At 38.6% G+C, this 12753-nt stretch overlaps 1 protein-coding gene across 7 annotated transcripts in view; it reads right to left on the bottom strand.

Annotated features, from left to right (window-relative positions):
• LOC149222262 (putative membrane protein YBR220C) overlaps nucleotides 1-12753 on the bottom strand; it is a 464638-nt gene that overhangs the window by 255930 nt on the left and 195955 nt on the right. For 6 of the 7 annotated variants that reach the window (XM_089385339.1, XM_089385342.1, XM_089385340.1 and 3 more), the window contains one exon: nucleotides 11714-11769. The exons of the other annotated variant lie outside the window; for it this stretch is intronic. In XM_089385339.1, coding sequence (XP_089241465.1) covers nucleotides 11714-11769 — 56 coding nt within the window. The remainder of the gene's footprint in view (nucleotides 1-11713; nucleotides 11770-12753) is intronic. 7 annotated transcript variants of the gene reach the window in all.

The following is a 12753-nucleotide window of genomic DNA, read 5'->3' as shown; positions in this document are numbered from 1 at the left end:
AAATGAGGTGTAGAGCTCACATTTGGCTTTTGCCCACGTGCTAAATTTGTATGCCCCGACAATCTTTTTCATTTTGTGGTACATTTCCTGTCGTAAGTGGTCAAATTATGCTTTTTCATTTATTTTTAGTTGCAACGACCTCGGAGAATCTTTACAAGCCCAACCCAAAGTGTGAACAAGGGGAGGGGGAGGCTAACCCTATGTGGACACATGCGGACCCGGATGGGAAAAGTGATGAATGGGGTTAAAATGAGCAAAGGGGAGTGATGTATATGGTGTCGGGAAGAAGGACCATGCAACCAAAATGGGGATTTCCCATGTAGTGCCATCCATAAAGCTAATGGCTAGTAAAGGAGATCCCACGGGACTAGGATACAAGGCTAACTATCGAATCGAGCAGAGGAGACAAGAGTACTAACCTATCCCACTCTTTCCGCCGAATTCCCCCCACCAATCCATGCCCAAAATTGTCCATGATAATTAAACAAAATTACTCAACTAAACCAATAAAAGTAATACCTTTCGTGTCGAAAGGCCCACCTTCAAACATGCGATCATAACAAATGGGCAAGAGACCACAAGGTTGGCTCAGGTGGCAGAGAAAATGGCACATCGAGCTATCTGGTGGCTGCGAGGGGTTGTTGTCTATAGACTGACAACCGTCTTGGACAAAAACATTTGCCTATGAATACTACCCATAGGTGGTGGGTAACATCTGGCTTCAACTAGGACATGATCTCTCAGAATACTACACAAACGTACTCAAACAAGGTCATGAGAACACCAAAAATATTTTGGGACCACATACCTATCACCTGCACATATCACAAACTGAGCGCACGGGGAAACATGTTTTACGTCATCTTATCATCACCCATGCTTATATTAAGCAATAAAAATCAACAAGAAAAAAAAATGTTAATCTAAATGCAACTATTCTAGCATGATGATAGTAGCTATGCAAAAATCAATATGCAATGCATCCTACCTTACCACGCATGTTACATTATGCAAATGTCAAGTGTAATCATATAGCCAATGTAACTAGCATATTATTAAGTCAATATAAAAACATTTTCTCTTATGAACCCTCATGAGACAGGGGACCCAAATATCACTTTTCCCACTGCAAGATTTGCTTGATGAATGATAAGGGTGGGGGGCAAGAACATTTTAGGATAATGCATGAAGAGTCCTGGATGAGGAGGGAAGATAAGAATCCAACTCATGTAACCTTTTTTGCAATGAGCATATGGAGAACTCAAGAACCAAACTCATAAATCTTCGATGAATAGCAAGCTCGGGCATATCCTCCTCATGGCATGAAGATATAGAAGGCTCATACACATCCACAATCTCATTCTCTTGATTATCAAGGAACAAGGTGGACTACAATCCTCATATCTTGGGAAGAGCCATAACCCCCTTTCAAGGCATTGGGAAGGCTCCTCAATTTCATGGCTCCCAAGAGATTAATCAAGAGGGGAATCAAATTCCTCATGATCATTGGGTCGAGGGCTAAGTTGCAGGAAACGTTGGAGAAGCGTTCGTTTCCGGCCGGAAACGAGGAAACTCGTACCGTACAACCTAGAAACGTTTTTCCGGCCATACTAGCCCATTTCTCGAGGAGGAAACGTGGCCAGTACGGCCGGAAACACGTTTCTAGGTCATACGACAAAATTTCCTCTTCTAAATTGAATTTTTCTTGTATTTTTTAATTTTTTTTTCTTCCAATTTTTTTGGGCGACTAAAATATCTTCTGGATGCCTCTCAAGGTATAGAAAAGAGGAGTTTTTTGAGTGGGGCAACCTAATGTTCAAGCTTATGGCCCTAGTGTTGATATGCAATTTATGGTAACGTTAAATTCTCCTTTATTTTTCATTTTCATCCTCTTACTTAAATTTTTAACATTACCATGAAATGACTCAGGGTGTTTGAGAGTGGTTTCGCCCTCATTGGATTTCATATGGAGAAAGTAGAATTTTAGATCTCACTCAAAATCCAGCAGACTTATCTATTTTTCAGGATTTCAGGATTGGGGGGATTGCAATGTTTCCATTGGATTTTGTTATGTACTAGGGTATGGAACTTATATTTAATCAAGAGAACCAAGCCCTCTATGCACTCCCAATAATCAAGAGCACATAGGATACTAGGGTATGGGACTTGTATTTAATCAAGAGCACTAAGGTCGTTCGACTATGTAGGAGGAGACTCCCAGTCAAGCACGAGACAAGAAATTAGAAATTTTTCGAGGCTGATTTCGGATATCGCTATTTTCATTAAGTGATCATTCATGAGTAAATGTGATGTAAGGTTAGAGACTTATAGTTTATGCGTTTCCCCGTTTCCAAAATTTGGGGGGGTCACGTTTCATACCCGTGCCTGTTTCGGAAACTCGTACCCATTTCCCCGTTTCGTGCAACTTAGGTCGAGGGTCATCATCTTGAATCATATAAAATAGGCCTCTCGAATGATCCATTTATTTCCATGCAAATTTTTATAAGGTTCTAGATTTGGAGTCACCAGGGTGAACTTGAAATGCCTTGAGAGATGCTTGCTTCACCCTACAAGCATTGACTTAGAAGTTCGATGAAGAAATAGGGCTTCGTTCTTCTAATGGAGTCACCAAAAGGATATATCAGTAATGTCGTATGGGAACAAGACACACGTCTTGTTTCCCCAGCAATGACGCCAAAATGTTACCGCTCAAACTAGTAGGGGTCCAAGGAGGGGATCCTATAGAGAAACTACTAGGTCAAGGGGCAACAATGGAGCGATAGCCCAATGTCACCTCAACTAAGGCTCCTTTCTTTTTACAGGCTTTCACTGATGGGAGGAGACCCGGTATGAAAGGAATCACCGTTGAATTTGTTTGAAATTTGGAGGACCCCTAGAGAAAAGCCCAACGCAGTAGTGGACCAAAAATTGAGGGGTTTGAATGGCTACAATAAAATTCGTTGGATGCCCTAGGTGACCCTCTAGGGTTAGGCCTAGAATTTGGAAAAGTGAAGAAAAGGAGGTAAATTTGATCACCAAAGGGATACAAGGATCAGTGCCTTATTTTCTGGGCCTAATGGAGTCAAGATACACATAGATTAAGAATTTTCGTAAGCTAAGGAGCCCTAATTGATCTTTGCTAGCCTCTTCAGGGGCAACAACTAGGTCAATAGGGATTTATACTTCAAACTTGCATAGGAGACAAAGTTTCAAGGCCTTCAACTGAAGAGGTTCCTCTAGGAACATTCACCCAATCCCTCAAAGCTCAATGCATGCATTTAATCACTTGTTCAAGGTCCCAAAAGAATTTTGCATTACATTAACCCATACAAGGACAATGATAACAAGATACATGCAATAGAGAACAAGATACATGCAGTAGAGAAGTAAGATATCAAGAATAGCATCAAAATTTCAACTTACATGAGGGGGAGAGAGTATATCCATTCATCAAGTTTGCATTAGAATGAAGCTTCAAAGACAAATGTGAAAATACAAATGTCATAGTGCATCAAGAAAGCTCCAAAAGTTATCCCAGCGAAAAGTGTGAAACTTTCTTAGGAGATACTAATCCAATCCAAGTGATGATGAGAGGAATGAATGAGGCTCTTATCATTTTATATCATCTCTAAGGAATTTGGTTTGCCTAATTAGGCCTAATTAAGCCCCAAATAATAAAATAATGTTCAATAATAACATCCCTTGGAGACAAGTCCACCAAGTTAGCTCAATAACATAAAATTAGCCTCTCAAGAAGACAAAATAATCATCATAATGGGTCGTTGGGCCATTGAGAAGGCCTGATGAAGTCCAAAGTGTGCCATGGTGAAGGAATGGACTCCAAACATAGTGGACAAGGGGTTCACCCTTTGACATCCAGGCAAGTTATATGTGGTGCCCCAAATGGGTGTGGGGGAAATATCACATCCTCATGGGTCTCCAAGTGGATCGATAATGCCTATAAACCATCTGTAAGGGCTAGGATGATGACATAAGCCCTCCCTTTGTCTCCTGTAGTGAGACACATCCTCATCTAGACGCTGGAACATCTGCCAAGTGTGTGGTTCAAGTGTGGAGTCAGTTCAGCATGGTGAACCAGGTACATCATCCTCATCCAAAAGGTGGAACACGAGCAATCACTGAATCATGCTAGGGATCCATGAAGTGTTGTTTGCTGTGGTGGAGGCCCATGGTTCTCAACGCTCACACTACAAGTGCTAATGTGGCCCTCTAGAGGGCTTGGACCCTATATAGGGAGACCAAACCCCAAAATGGAGACCCACCTGCAATCCTGCATAAGATCCAATGTGTTCCCTTGCCCTCCAATACCAAAAATCGTTAGGGTAATCATGTAAAAGAGCTTACAAATCATGGAATCAAGTGGGCAATTCTTGTTGGCATGCCCTTCCATAGTGGTTTTTGGCATGTACAGATGTATCCAAGCTTAATAAGGGGGTTAACTAAGGACCCTATTAGGTAGTTTTAGCCTTTAAAGGGGGTGACATGTCCATGCTACATCCATCAATGGGTAGGTAGCATGTGATATAGTGATGAGATAGACTGGCGATCAGGGGAAGGCTCCAAGCCACATGCCATGGTACAAGGGTAGCTATAAAGGGGGAAGCCCACACTTGGGTATATGAGTCCAGGAAGGAGCAAATCGTGGTACATGAGTTACCTCGACCTTTGTTTTTCCACCCTTCTTCATATGCCTTTTTCCTTTGACTAATTTTTCTTCATAACTACTCAAGGATCTAGGGGATGAGAGCATGATGTGTAGGATATAACAGTAGGTACCCCCTTTTAAGGTGGGGCAATTCATTGCCTACCAAGGGTTGGGACACTCATGGGTTCCTTAATGTGGAAGGGGCTCATCTAGGACCCATAGGAACTAGGGTGATAGCCATAAATGAGGGGTAGAGCTCATGTTTGACTATTTCTCACGCTCTAAATTTGTATGTCCCGGCCATCTTTTGCATGAAAATCATTGTTTTATGGGCATGAAAATCATGGCAAAATGAAAAAAAAAAAAAAAATAGGCAAGCAAGCATGCATAAATCTAAGAAAAAACTAGCAATAACATGGTGGGATTTAAAGGCATACCTATGAATGGAAGATTCAACACTGGTTAGCAAATGAAACTGAACCCTCACTCCACCAAAAAATCCTTGATGGTAATGATGATGCTTGTTTAGTGTTGAAGATAATGGAGAATATCCTAGAATAGGTAGAGTTGGTTCACATAGCCTTAGGATAGGAATTAATTTCTATTTCTTAGGATGGTGTTCTAACTTCCCTAAAACCACGTATTCTATTTAATGTGTAATGTTGATGAACAATGTAGAGCGTTCTACAGAGCCAGACTCTCCTGGTTCAAACTCTCTTTCGTAGAGCTGACCAATGGGTTTTATTTTAATATAAACATTGTCATTTTTATCATGGTATCAGAGCGTCAAGGTTGAGGAACCTATATGCTGGCTGGTGAGTGGTTCTTTGAACCGAAATCATCACAGGTTTTGAGTGGATAGCCGTGACAATAGCACTATTACACTTCTCGAAATTTATTATTTTTCGATCGCCGCAGTTTTTCCATGTACAGCTGCGACGATCTCAGAAAATTGATTTAAAACTGCAACAGTCTCGGATATTGGGCGTATATCTGCGATGGCGTCCCATAAAATTGATGAATATCTGCAACAGTCTTAGATATTGGGTGTATATCTACAACCATCGTGTAAATCAAAGAAACTGCATGAGGGAGCCAAGAACAAGGTTGTAGCTGTCAGAGAAATTGAGTGGGGAAGCCAAGAACAAGGTTGTAGCTGACAACAAGACGTTGTCTGGAGGCTGAGAAGAAAGCCACGGTGATCTGTGCATGTATTGCGAGATAAAACAATAGTGATCTATCTCTGTCACAAATCTGGGGTAAATTTAGCATCTTTTACGTGTCAAATTTTTTTTTCTAAATCGCCAAGATGAATAGCAACATATTTGAAGCATGCATGAATGAGCATAACAAGCTCAATGGTTCCACTTATGCAAATTAGAAGTTTAAGATGCAGACTCTGCTAGAAGCGTAGAGTGCTTGGACAATTGTGAATGGGGATGAGCCGAGGCCCACGGCTGGATTAGCATCGGTCCCAGATTGGGAGAAAAGAGAAAGCAGAGCAAGGACAATGTTAAAGATGTCAGTGAAAGACTACATTATACCGTACATCAGAGAAGGTAAGTCAGCTAATGAGATCTGGGGAATTCTGAAGGAATTGTACGAGATGAGAAATTCAAATTGTCTTTTGTTTCTCAAGAGTAAGATTATGTCCATGAAAATGGAGGAGAATGAAACGTTTGCTTCATTCGTAGCAAGGATCAAGGATCTGAAAACTAAATTATCATATATTGGCCATACAATGGACAATACAGATCTTGTGACCATTACAATGAATGGTGTCACTGATGATTATCAGATTTTCATCACTGGGATCAATGCCAGAGAAAAGATCCCGCATTTTGAAGAGCTGACAGGTATACTGATGCAGGAAGAAGAGAGGAGATCGACTCTGAAGCCCCAAAGTGTCGATCTTGCATTGGTGGCAAGGAAAAACTTCTACAAAGGGAAAGGAAGTCCACAACAGCAAAACGGAGCAAGTTCATAGAAACGGCCAAATCTGACCTAAGGTATGCACCCGAATAAAAACTACTCTGAAAATAAATGTTTTTATTGCGCAAAATTGGGTCATATTGCCAGGGAGTGTACGAAAAAGAAGTATCATGAAGAACAGCAGAAGCCAAAGAGACATGCAGGTCATCTCGCAAATGGTGATCAGGTGCAGAATTTGAGGTTGTTCATGGCAGATCATGATGAAAATGTTGATGCAGACATCTAGTATGTAGATTCAGGAGCGTCAACGCACATGACAGGGAACAAGCACTGGCTGGAGGATTTTAAAGAGATCAACGAAGGCGCACAGATTTACCTAGGAGATGACAGAAGTCATCAAATCAAAGGATGTGGGAAAGTTTCTGTCATTCTACCTAATGGTAATATTAAACAAATTTACAATATGTACCTGGCATAACAAGGAACTTGATTTCTGTATCAATGATTACAGATCAAGATTTGAAAGTTGAATTTTTAAAATCTAATTGTTACATTAAAGATCTACTAGATGGAATGAAGACAATTGCTACAAGAATCCGAACAGGAGGACTGTACAAGTTGGATGTGAGACCTGCACCGGTTCGAGCATTGATAGCAGCGAGCCTGACTATAAAAGAGCTTTGGCACCAGAGATTCGGCCACATCAATTACAATGATTTGCTATTACTACAGAGGAAAGAAATGGTAAGAGATCTTCCTATGCTAAAGCAAGTACATAATGATTGCGATGCTTGTACTTTAGGAAAAATGCATAGAGAAGAATTCCCTGTTAGAGTAGAAAAGAAACAGAGGGATATACTGGAGTTAGTGCACACAGACCTTTGTGGTCCCATGCAGACAAAATCATTAGGAGGTGTAGTGTATTTCCTACTGTTTATTGATGATTGTACGAAGTTTTCTTGGGTGTATTTCTTAAGTAAGAAGAGTCATACATTCGAATACTTTAAGTAGTTTAAAAATATGATTGAAAGACAAATAGGGAAACAGATAAAAATTCTCTGCTCTGATCAAGGGGGAGAATACAGGAAAGATGAACTCATCAGATATTGTGAAGATCATGGAATTTTGCAGCAGTTTACAGTACCCCATACTCCACAACAGAATGGAGTAACAGAAAGGAAGAACAGAACTCTGGTGGAATGTGCTAGAAGTATGCTTAAAGGTAAGAATCTTTCAAATGGTTTTTGGGCTGAAGCAGTGAATACTGCGGTTTATTTAAAAAATAGGAGTCCTACAAGAAGTCTTGAGTTTAAAACTCCTTTTGAAGCTTTATATGGATATAAGCCTGCAGTAAAACACTTAAGAATATTTGGATGTAAAGCATTTGCCCACATACCAAAGGAAGATAGAAATAAATTAGACTCAAAAGCCATCAGATGTACTTTTATAGGGTATTGTTCGTCATATAAAGCATACAAATTATTTAATCCCTCTACTCACAAGATCTTTGTTAGTAGAGATGTTAAATTCCATGAGAAGGATAATGAAGAAACTGATGAGCACTATGACGAATGGGACATTCCGTACTTTAAGGAAGAAGCAGAGAACAATCAGGGTCAACAGCAAACAAAGGTAGAGGATGAACAACAACAGCAGCAACAACTACAGCAACAGCAGCAGCAGCAGGAAGAAATAAGGTTTGAAACCACCACCCCACCACTCAGGAGATCAGGTAGGAAAGCTCAAATGCCTGCAAGATATAGGGAAAATGCTTTTATAACTAGTATGATGAATGTGGTTGAACCGTCTAGTTATAAAGAAGCAAATGAAAATAATGAATGGAAAATAGCCATGGAATAGGAATATGATTCAATAATCAGAAACAACACTTGGGAATTGGTAGAACTCCCTAGAGGAAAACAAGTCATAGGTTGCAAATGGTTATATAAACCGAAAATTAATGCAGATGGAACTATAGAAAAACTGAAAGCTGCGTTGGTTGCAAACGGGTACACACAAAAAGAAGAGATAGATTATGAAGAAACCTTTGCCCCTGTAGCTAAATTGAATACCATCAGAATGTAATTGCTTTAGCTACCAAGAAACATTGGATGATGCACCAAGTAGATGTAAAGTCTATATTTCTAAATGGAGAACTAAAAGAAGAGGTTTATTTAGAGCAACCGGAAGGGTTTGTCCAGAAGGGAAAAGAACATTTAGTCTGTAGGTTGAAGAAAGCACTCTATGGACTAAAACAAACTCCCAGGTCGTGGTATGAGAAAATTGATTCATTTTTTCTACAATCTGGCTACAATAGAAGTAACAATGGCTCTAATATTTACACCATGAAAGATGAACAAGGGTGCATAGTGTTGATTTCATTATATGTAGATGATTTGATAATTACAGGTGATGCTATATATCTAATTGATGAAATCAAGCAACAGATGTCACAAATGTTTGAGATGAAGCATCTCGGTGAACTCAGATATTGTTTAGATCTCAAGATCTGGAGAGATTCAGGTCAAACATTTCTGTCTCAAGCAAAGTATGTCAAAGGCCTGTTAGAAAAGTTTAGAATGGATCAGTGTATGTTGGCACCGGTACCATTGCAACAAAACATCAAATTGCAGTGTGAGGATGGCTCAAAAGCGGCGGATGCAACACTTTACAGATAGCTGGTTGGGAGTCTGATCTACCTAACCACCACTAGAACTAATTTGGCTTATGCAGTCAACGTGTTAAGCCAATTTATGTCTAAGCCACTTGAAAGCCATTGGAATGTAGTGAAGAATGTTTTGAGGTATCTACAAGGTACTGTAAATTATGGAATTATGTACACTAACTCTTCTGATGTTAGATTGGCAGGATTTAGATTTGCAGATTCAGATTGGGCAGGAAATGTAGATGATCGCAGATCCATAACAGGTTATGCATTCAGTCTTGGATCCAGGGTGATCACTTGGAGTAGCAAGAAGCAGAACACAGTCTCCTTGTCCTCAGTAGAAGCAGAGTATCAAGCCATGTGTGCAGCAACGTGTGAGACGGTTTGGTTGCAGAGACTTCTCCAGGATGTTGGGGAAGAACAACCAGTTGCAACAACAATCAGATGAGACAATCAAAGTTCAATCAAGCTGGCCAACAATCCAGTGTTTCACAAAAACACTAAACATATTGATACTCAATTCCACTTTGTTAGGGAGAAAGTGCAATATAAAGAAATTCATCTGGAATATTGTAATACATGTGATAATGTTGCAAACATTTTCACTAAGCCCCTTGGAAAAGTAAAATTTCAAATGTTTAGGGAGATGTTAGGCATATATGTGAACCCATTCTCCATTAAGGGGGAGTGTTGAAGATAATGGAGAATATCCTAGAATAGGTAGCGTTGGTTCACGTAGCCTCAGGATAGGAATTAGTTTCTATTTCTTAGGATGTTGTTCTAACTTCCCTAAAACCATGTACTATTTAATGTGTAATGTTGATGAACAATGTAGAGCATTTTGCAGAGCCAGAATCTCCTCGTTCAGACTCTCTTTCGTAGATTTGACCAGTGGGTTTTATTTTAATACAAACATTTCCATTTTTATCATTTAGCTATCTCCACAATGGATAATGATGATGACAAGCCCTCATCCCTCCTCCTTCAACAGCGAAGAAACACAAATGAAAAAAAGAAAACAAAAAATTGCTTAAAGCATTACGAGTTTCATCGGCTCGGTGATGTTTAAGGTCGAGGCATGATTTTTTGGCGAAAAATCGTGATTTTTTTTGCAAAAATTGTGATGTTTAGCTTCATGAAAAATTCACAAATTTTTCAGGCCGAAAAGCTGGGCAGCCAAAAAAAATCACAATGTTTCAGCACATTGCCAAAAGATCAGCAATGTTAACACTGATAATAAGACTAAAGAGCATTTCCAACAGGAAGAATCCTGTGGCTTCATTCTCTTATGCAGGCAGCGTTCTGTGTTGATTTTGGATAATTATTAATAGCCTAATATATAAGATTGATTTGGGATTTCGCATGGTGTAAACCACTGTTGATAATATCGACGATATTCGAAAATATCGCGATATTTTCGGCAAAACGATATATCGCCGAGAAAATATCGCGATATTTTCTATTTTGATAATTTCGCGATATTTTCAAAATATCGGCAAATATCGGAAAATATCGGCAAAATATCGCGATATTTTGAAAATATCGGCAAAATATCGGCTATATTTAAAAATTTGAAAAAATTATTTTTTGTGCTTGCCGATATTTGCTGATATTTTCGCCGATATTGCCGATAAGATATTTTTTGGACCCTCGCCGATATTTTGCCGATACCGATATTTTCAACACTGGTGTAAACATCTATGGGAATTAATATACACATAAGAATTATATTAAGTTGTTTATGCCCATCATTTTAATTTTCTTGATCATTTCATTACATTTTTTGTGATGATTTTCTTGTTTTTAAAGGAAAATGAATTATTTACTGAATTTTATGTATCTATATCTATATCTATATATATATATATATATATATATACACACACTACATTTCCCCATTTCCTAAATATTTTGGAGATGTGCTTTCATGCTGTACCCATTTCCAAGTTTCATGCAACTTATGAATACTCCAATAACAGAAAGATGCTCACTAAAAAATGGTCAAGGCTTGAAACAAAGTGTATCAAAAAAATTAATAACCATTGACAAAATCAGGGAACATTATCCCTGATGGATCTTCTCGCTAGACTTGCATTATCATTTGGGGAGTGATACTCCCCACAGCCGACTGGAAATTAGGGGTTCTATCGCATAAACAGTTAAAAATACTCACAAAAAGTAAAGATATTTAATCAAAGAAACTAGTCCAGAACCAATCATCATCTTGATTTTCCAAATATCTAATCATAACAGAGCTCTGGCAGCTCAATTGGATATATTAGTTCAGAAAATATAACATTATTTCGAACTTAGTTCATTCCCAACAGTATAAATATCCTGTGAAATCATGGTTTGTTTCCAACCTGGACAAATACTAGTTGAACACAATGACAAATTCATCCAAGAATAATTGAATATGTTTAAAACAAACTTTCAAGCAATAAAGTTACCTGGCAGGTTGAAGCATGACCAACATTCTTTCTTGAAAGCAATGTCAATGCCCAACCTGGGAACATATTATACAATTGAAATGAAATTTATTTTCTTGAACGAAGTCCATCTACTAAAGCTACATTATTGTAGGGATCATTGACATGAACCAGCAATAAATATATGAACTGCAATGAATATGAAGAAAAGTTCCTACTGTCATCATTAATAACCTTGATCCCCCCTTATTCTTAACCATTACATTAGGTCTAAACATCATATGTAATGGATAGTGGTCAACCTGTCAAATTTTGGCACAGAACTAGTAAACAAGTTTGGAATGTTGTCACTACAATTCTAGTGTTTTTCATGGGCAAGCCCTTCGAAAAAAATAAATAGTCAACAGCATAGAAGACACCAAATTCCATACCATCTGACAATAGATGATGGAGGTTTTCACACGATCAGTCTTGATGCAGCTTGAGATTGATGGCTATGTAAAAGATAAATAGGCATAGACATTTCATAGAGGAAAAAGACATTGAAAAATTCTTAGTTTTGGAGATGCTGTGAAAATTATGGATAGAACATAAGAAAATCATGAGTTTGGAATATTTGGAGGATAAAAGAGTAATTACTCCAATTGAATGGAAGAGCAGGAAACAGCAAACAGTACTGCATGCATCATCAAGGACAATTATGTAATCACATGTTGAAATTAGCAACTACGAAATTGGAAACAGAAGACAAAACCAGAAATAAAATGCTTTGAGCCAGAGAGAAATACGAGAATAGCATATCAAAGAAGCAGTTCATTGAAATTTCTTTAAAATGTTCTCTTTAATGTCAAGCAACTAACCAAAACATGGGCTTCCCCCTTGGATCAAGCAGCCAAACCTGCTCATATAATAATCCCCTGATTTGTAAGACGATGAAATGCATAAGTGATAATAATTTGACAAATAAGTTGATCACCAGTAAAAAAGTCCATGCAGATGTCCTCCACAATTCTCCAACTGTGCTGTTGGAAAATTCCTAGCAACATATTTAAAAGGCATCA

The sequence above is a fragment of the Pinus tabuliformis genome, chromosome Q (genome assembly GCF_031772625.1).
Source record: "Pinus tabuliformis cultivar Carrire ecotype Pingquan chromosome Q, CPIR1, whole genome shotgun sequence".
Classification (NCBI taxonomy): Eukaryota; Viridiplantae; Streptophyta; class Pinopsida; order Pinales; family Pinaceae; genus Pinus; species Pinus tabuliformis.
This window is presented reverse-complemented; position numbering and strand designations above follow the sequence as displayed.